The following is an 8271-nucleotide window of genomic DNA, read 5'->3' on the forward strand; positions in this document are numbered from 1 at the left end:
TATGAGTGAGAACATGCGGTGTTTGGTTTTCTCTTCTTGTGATAGTTTGCTAAGAATGATGGTTTCCAGCTGCATCCATGTCCCTACAAAAAAAATCTTAATCCAGAAAGGTATTTTATCACAGGCTCTATATTCTGAGGTAGACATGTTTATACGTAGTCACATGACATGCATATGTTTAACCAGTTAAAAATAATCAAGGTGATTCATAAGAATGAATTGGTTTATTTTTTCTTAATTCTTTCTACTATGTTCTTACCGTATTATGAGGAGTTCCACCCAGACTCGTACAAAAGCTGGTAATGGACCAAAGACTTCCAAAATATATGTGTAATGACCTCCGGATTTCTTTATACTTGTTCCCAATTCAGCATAAGACAAGGCTCCTGTGAAATATTTGTCGCAAAATGGTACCAATTTAACACATTTCCAAGACACCTAGCATTAAAATGGATACAATAATGTTTATATGCTGCCTGAGATGTAACTACCTCCTTTGGTCTGAATGGCATCCTTATTCAAGATGGTTATTCAAATAACCGTCATCTAATTGCTAAGACCCGCCAAGTTCCTTTTCTAACATCCTCACAGTTGAGATTTAGTTCACTCTATTTGAACACTGTAATTTTACTTGAAATGACAAAGACACATGTCTACAACAATATCATGTGTTCCAGAATTTTGAGCTGAAAACCTGGAAATAGGGGAAAAGGAGAAGAGAGATGTCAATAATATTGACCTATTTTTAGAAGAACACAACCTCACACCAAGAAAAGGCGTTAGTCCAAATGTTTGAGTTAGCTTTTAACGGTTTTTGAATTATTTTTTGAGAACCCTTTTAATAAATTATGTTTCCGTGGAAAATCGAAATAAATAAGCTGTATCCACTCCTTAGAAAACTATGGACTCTATGCCTTGCAAGATTTCATTTAATTTGTAGGATATATTTTTTCAACAAAATAATTCTGACTCCTTCTGTTTCTATAAAAGGCTATCTTGAATGTTTTTTGAAGTGTACACTCTGGGTTTTTTTTTTTTTTGAGATGGAGTTTCTCATCACCCAGGCTGGAGTGCAACGGTGCTCTCAGCTCACTGCAACCTCCGCCTCCCAGGTTCAAGCAGTTCTCCTGCCTCAGGGTCCCGAGTAGCTGGGATTACAGGTGGCCACCACCACGCCCAGCTAATTTTCATTCTTTTAGTAAAGACGGGGTTTCACCATGTTGGCCAGGTTGGTCTTGAATTCCTGACCTCAGAAGATCCATCCACCTCGGCCTCCCAAAGTGCTGGGATTACAGGCATGAGCCCTTGCACACAGCCAGAATATTTGTTTTTGTTTTTTTTTTTTTTTGAGACAGAGTCTCACTCTCTCCCCAAGGCTGGAGGGCAGTGGCAAGATCTCTGCTCACTGCAACCTCTGCCTCCAGGGTTCAAGCTATTCTCCTGCCTCAGCCTCCCGAGTAGTTGGGATTACAGGCGCCTGCCAGCACGCCCGGCTAATTTTTTGTATTTTTAGTAGAGACCAGGTTTCTCCATGTTGGCCGGGCTGGTCTCGAACTCCCAACCTCAGGTGATCTGCTCGCCTCAGCCTCCCAAAGTGCTGGGATTACAGGCATGAGCCACTGCACCCGGCCCAGAATATACTTTTTAAAATGAGGTGCTATAATTTATATTTGTGTACTTCAGATCGAATTAACTATAAGCTAAATTTTTAATATTTAACGATACAATTCACATAAAATTGGACAAATATGCAACTCCCCAAAACCTCAGTTTCACTCTCTGTGAAATGGAGATCTCAGTTTCTACCTCATAAGGGAATTATGTGTATAGATGTGGCAGTGGGTACCTAGGAGAGTACACGGCCTGACGCATGGCAAGCACCACAGGAAATATAGCTATACTTACTAATTTGAGTAATTAATAAGAAAATAAAAAATATATCCTGTCATTATGTGAAAAGTTCTATCTGTACTGCCAAGTGCTCAAATGTAAGAAAACGATTTTTTTCCAAGCTACTTCTGAGAATAAAAGTGTAGAAAAGTATTACTGATTAATAATAATTTAGACAGAACTGTCTAACATAAATATAATTTGGATACTCAGTGAAATCTTAGTGTTACATATTTTATATCTGATTTCTAAACTTGTCATGACCTCAAAGTCACCTAGGAATAATTTTTTTTTTTTTTTTGAGAGAGAGTATTGCTCTGTCACCTAGGCTAGAGTGCAGTGGCACAATCTCGCCTTACTGCAGACTCCACATCCGGAGCTCAAGTGATCCTTCCACCTCAGCCTCCCGAATAGCTGGGACCACAAGCGTGCACCACCATGCCCAGCTAAATTTTTGTGTATTTTTTGTAGAGACAGGGTTTTGCCATGTTGCCCAGGCTGGTCTGGAACTCCCAGGCTCAAGGGTTCTGTCTGCCTCAGCCTCCCAAAGTGTTGAGATCATAGGCATGAGCCACCATGCTCGGTCTGGGAATAATTTTTAATTCGAAAACACTCAAATGAAAAACAGACTCTAATCAAGAGAGTGTAGATTGTCCACAAGAGAAACTTAAGAATCTCTATCATTTTAAAATTTGCACAAATAATTCTGAAGTAACTAGTCTGCAGACTGATATGTGGGGAACACTGATATATTTCATCTACCTATAACTAATTATAACAAGTTGCCACTCACGCTCCATGGGGGAACATTGGCCATGTTGGTAGGCTGTCCAGAAAAGGATCCAATATAAAATGTTATTGGAAAGAGTCTTAAGTACCTCAGAATTTATTGTCAGAGAATCAATACCTAGACCTCTGTATGCTTTGCTGAAACTCCAGGATGGTTGCCCTAGGTTTACACTGAGTTCTGGGGGAATGATTTTCATTTAAAGGTCTAAAGCTTCATAACCATTTTGCCCAGATGAAAAAAGTTCAAAACAAGATGTAAAAATCCATGTATTGACCCTTCACTTAAAAAAAAAAACTATATATATGTATTAAACCAAATGTACAGATTCTTTACAGTTGGTCCCAGAGTTCTAGAGTCTTTTTAAAAAGAAGGATTATTTTTTCTTTACATTTTGCTTTGCTTACTGTTAGAGAGGCACTCCTGTCCAAAAGCTTCTGGTAACTTAAGTGACAAATGCAATGCAAATAAAGATAAGTAGATTAATACGAGAGCACACTCTCTTCAATTATTAATCAAAGAACACCAGCTCAAGTGTAATGTTAGCTAGTCTCCTTAGCTGTTTCTCTCTTTTTATTGTTTTTGAGCTTCTGCTTAAGATGATATGTAATACTTATGCATAAGCATATTTTCATAGTGCAAGTCAACATCACTTTAACTAGTTCAATATGCACACTGATCTATTTTATTACATCTGAATAATCTTTTATTATATGTAAAAATTGAATCCCACAGTGGAAGCTGCATGCACATAAGTATGTAAAGTCCAGTAAACTGGTTGTGGTTTTTCTGATTAGATATTGATTTATTCTGAATATATAAAGTGTTGTAGGAAGATTTAAAGACTGAGGTGCACAAAGTCATTTAAGATGATCAACAATTAAGTTTCTCTTTATCTACAAGTGCATACACCAGAGCTATTTTAAAATTAATAGTGGCTAAGGGTACTATCAGAGTTTCTCATAACAGTATTACTCCAAATTATTTTATAAAGATGGGAAGTAATACTGGGAAATAATGATACACAATTGTTACTGAATATTTAATAAAGCACAAGTTAGTCATATAAATAATACCACAAACTCTTTTTAAAAACCCCAAATAATTCCTCTATAAATCTTTCTATACTATGACCTTGTTTTAACAAGTTTTATTTAAAATAAATAAATTATTTCTTCCTAAAAATGGAATTTGAGGACCAGGAGCGGCGTCACTGCTCATGCCTGTAATTCCAACACTTTGGGAGACTGAGGCAGGTGGATCGAGACCAACCTGGCTAACACCGTGAAACCCCATCTCTACAAAAATACAAAAAATTTGCCAAACGTGGTGGCACACACCTCTAGTACCAGCTGCTCAGGAGGCTGAGGCAGGAGAATTGCTTGAACCTGGGAGACGGAGGCTGCAGTGAGCCGAGATCACACCACTGCACTCCAGCCTCGGCAACAGAGCGAGACTCCATCTCAAAAAAAAAAAGAAAAAGGAATTTGAGTTATCTAGATGAGCATCAAACCAATGATTTAAAACATCACAAGGCCTGAGTGGAAAGAATGAATGGATTGGTACACATGGGAACAAGAGTTAGTACTTGTTAGTTGGTCCTAGAGTTAGTGTTAGTACTTGTTAGTGTTAGTCCTAGAGTTAAGACAAAGAGCAACTTTAAAGTATAGAATCTTTCCCAAGAAGAGTAAACAAATCTTCATAGCATAAATCATATTTAATGTTTGACAGTTCACCAGTTTCTATCATCTTTACAACAAACTCAGGTAGCTCTCTAGTAATTTGCCTATTTCATAAGGGGCATTTATTTATCTCTTTATTATTAATTCTCAAATCAATAGAAGAGACATAAATTTTGAAGAAAAATTCATAATTATACTTCTACCAGTTCCCTTCGGATTAATTCGGTGAACAGGTGGACAAATTATCTGTGTCCCTGGAGAACAAGTGAAATATAGATGATAAAAACAGATCTAGGCAAGCACAGAAAACTAACACCCAACTGAAGTTTTAAAACTTATATTGCAAAAGTGTATGGGTATTGAGAAGAGATGAAAGGTTGAAAAGTAATTTGAAATTTGCTCAGGCCATTGCAATATGCCCCATTATGATAGGGATTGAGTTATATGCCATCATACATTTCTCTCTCATGTCAAGGACTTTTGAAAGGATATTAAGAGGTGACAAGCACATGAACTTAAAAAATATTTTTAAAAAGACTGCCACCCATTTGTTTGGCTAATAAAAAGTCAGTAAGGCTTCTGCTGAGCACTCCGTTCTACGTCTAAATAGGCCATGCCAGGTTCCACTTCACAGGTGTTTCATTCAACATGCCAGCTGCCAGAATGCCCAAGCGAAGCACAACTGCCCAGCACAGAAACTGTGCATGTTTTTTACTGGGTCATGAAAGTTAGTCTTTGCTCTCATCCCACAGGGAAAAGTCAGAAAATAGCCTGTCTTAGTCAGGAAAAGAAAGTACAGCCTGTAGGAAACAATTTGAGGGCGTTCCAGATCACACCAACAGTGGATTCTGCATCTGGGTAGTTCACGTACCTGAACAAAAATTTTAAACATTTGGTGTGGCCTTTGCCATCCATTCACTCCTCAAAAATTACCATTTGCTTTCCCACAAAGCAAGCTTTCCAGTCCCACAGCCACGCCCCCTCCCCCCCAGAGAAAAAGTTGCACTCACCAAATAGTGACAGGACCCCACACACCGTCCAGATGGTCAGAGACATGCCCACGCTGCCTGTGTTCTGGAGCACGCCCTTAGGAGAGATGAAGATTCCTGCTCCAATGATGGTGCCAATGATAATGGAGATTCCCCTCAGTAAAGTGACTTTCCTCTTCAGCTGCACTTTCTCCTGCCCAGGTGGCTCCTTGTTGCCCAGGGAAGGCAGCCTCCTGTTAACATTTCCCTGCAGGTAACCTCCTTTGGAGATGGTGGACACAACAGGCTTTCTGACCATAGTAGGGGCACACGGGGGAAAAATAAAACAGAGGGAAAGAAAACAAAACTTTCAACTTTGGTGTCTCTTAGTGTTAACTGATCGAGGTCTTCCTCTTTGCTTTCTTTGCTTTCAGACTGTCTCTCTCAGTGCTATAGTGTTCACAGGTAAAAACCCAAAGGTGTGCTTTTTCCTTCACAGCGGCTAATTACTAATCAGAAACACCTGTGTATGCATCGCGCTCCCAGTTCTCCACCTCCTCGTTCTACCGCTGCTGCTGCTGCCGCCCTATCATTACAAACCAGCTCAGCTTCCTCATGGGCTTGTATTTAAGCGCCTGCCTGTCACACCAACTTACTACAGCTAAATGATGATGCAAATTCTCCAGGTTTGCATCAGCCACATGAGAAGGCTCCAGCATTACTCAGCTCTTTTTTTTTTCAAAAAAAAAAAAAAAAACAGGAGGAGCTTGTTACTCAACTGACCTAAGCTTTTTAGAGAACAAAGCACACACTTTAAAGAGATTTTGGCCAATCCAGAAGTAGTAAATTCGGAACAGACCTTCCCAGAGATTTAAAGCAACTCGTAGTGAGCAACAAAAGCTGTTCAAACAAAATGAAACAGGAAATAGTTACTTCATTTTAAGGAGTTTCTTTTTCTTTAATGCATGTATAAAAACATTTTACACTCGACTGTTTTGTGAGTAGAATGTATCCTAAAGCTGCATTTTTTTATAACAACACAGTTTGAGTTTCATAATTTGTGTAATGCTTATTTTTATTTTTTGTTTTGAGTTTCTTATAAGGCAATACAGTCAAATCTAACATTTACAAAATTAAAAAGATTCTACACTTTATACTGCTGTCACATACATACAACTGTAAGCCTTCCTCAACATTAAAAGATAAAATTATTTCTTACTACTCATAATAAACCAACATTTTAAATCACATCTGAGTGTGACAAATATAAAATTCACCATGACTCCAGAAAATAGTCATTTTCTGATTCTCATTAGCACAAGGTGATTTTTTTTAACTAATGTAAAAGATACATATTGTTCCTTTGAATTACCAAAAATAATTTCTAAGTTCAAAATTACACAATTACAATTACATAAAAATATGCATATAGCAAAAGTCTGTAAAGGAAAACACAGAACAGTAGTTACAGAAAGTAATGATATTATGTATGACTTTTTCCACATTACATAAACTATTGTTATATTATGATTATAAATTTAAAATGTAAGCTAAGATTAAAATATTTATTTTGCAATAGTCAAAAAGGCAAAACATTTTTAAACCTAACTTTCTCGACCATGTGTCAAGAAAAAACAAATACGAAAAGAAAAGAAATCCTAGATATCATTTTTGGCTATAGTTACATGTGGTTTTGAATTCAGTGAGAAGAATTGAATGTTATCATTACCCTGAAGCTAGCCTTACGCACCATTAAATATGCTTCTGAACCTTTGAACAAAAACCACAAACAAAAAGCCTGTGTGCGAGAGGTTGGCAAGGAAAGAAGGGAGTCAAGTATGGTCAGGATGATCAAAGAAAGAAATAAGAAATTGCCATTAGGAAAGTAGCATCGAAAAGGTCAGACCATTTTCTGTTGTGTTGGCACCTGAGAAAATGACACCACCTCAATGCTTTGCCATCCAAATAATTGAGGCAACATTTTCTCCTTTTTAAATTATCTATCTAAATTCTATATAATTGGCTTTGGCTACACCAAGTTACAGTTTTTATTTAATACTTTTTCTCACTTGTTATGTCTTTCAAAAAACAAAAATGGGTCATTTTCCTCATGCAATCTTGCTAAAACTCCTAAAGAAGGAAGCTAAATAGAGATTCTTTTCCTTCCAATTATCTTCCTCCTCCTACATCTCCTTTCACTCACACAATTTTCCTGATTAATGTACCTAAGGGGGAGTGGCTTTTGTTTCCCAATAAGAGAAACATATTAGCTCTGAAGAAATATGAGGTAAAAGTAGGAGGCTAGGAATCACAGGGAACAGCAACTTTCTTTCCCTAATTAACACAGTGTCACACTTTAATTTTGAATTTTGTTATAAATAACTGAACTAATAAGTTGAGCCAAAGACCCCACTCAGATAGGAAGCTGAATGAATTCTAAAGGAAGATTATTCTTTCAATATTAAATAACAGTTTCCTCCTCACAGTATTTTTTTAAAATTGCGAAGAAAAATGGCTGATGTTAGACTAAAAACCAAAAGGATTGTACTTTCATGTAAGATAGAGGCCACCACTCACCATGTTTGCAAAGCTGCACATTGCTACTAAGGGCAGCAGTGTACCTCTTCTGTTTTTTTTTGTTTTTTGTTTTTTTTGTTTTTTTTTTTGAGACGGAGTCTTGCTCTGTCGCCCGGCCTGGAGTGCAGTGGCCGGATCTCAGCTCACTGCAGGCTCCGCCTCCCGGGTTTACGCCATTCTCCTGCCTCAGCCTCCCAAGTAGCTGGGACTACAGGCGCCCGCCACCTCGCCCGGCTAGTTTTTTGTATTTTTTAGTAGAGACGGGGTTTCACAGTGTTAGCCAGGATGGTCTCGATCTCCTGACCTCGTGATCCGCCCGTCTCGGCCTCCCAAAGTGCTGGGATTACAGGCTTGAGCCACCGCGCCC

At 38.1% G+C, this 8271-nt stretch overlaps 1 protein-coding gene across 1 annotated transcript in view; it reads right to left on the bottom strand.

Moving 5' to 3' along the window:
* The window catches only part of SLC7A11 (solute carrier family 7 (anionic amino acid transporter light chain, xc- system), member 11), a 73968-nt gene extending 67599 nt beyond the window's left edge, over positions 1–6369 (bottom strand). Inside the window, exons 1-2 of the mRNA XM_011944639.1 lie at positions 5370–6369; positions 260–386 (exon numbers count right to left, since the gene is read on the bottom strand). Of these exons, the coding sequence (XP_011800029.1) occupies positions 260–386; positions 5370–5646 (404 nt within the window). The 5' untranslated portion in view covers positions 5647–6369. The remainder of the gene's footprint in view (positions 1–259; positions 387–5369) is intronic.
* Positions 6370–8271: the final 1902 nt, after the last annotated feature.

This window comes from Colobus angolensis, unplaced genomic scaffold (assembly GCF_000951035.1).
Source record: "Colobus angolensis palliatus isolate OR3802 unplaced genomic scaffold, Cang.pa_1.0 Scaffold235, whole genome shotgun sequence".
Classification (NCBI taxonomy): Eukaryota; Metazoa; Chordata; class Mammalia; order Primates; family Cercopithecidae; genus Colobus; species Colobus angolensis.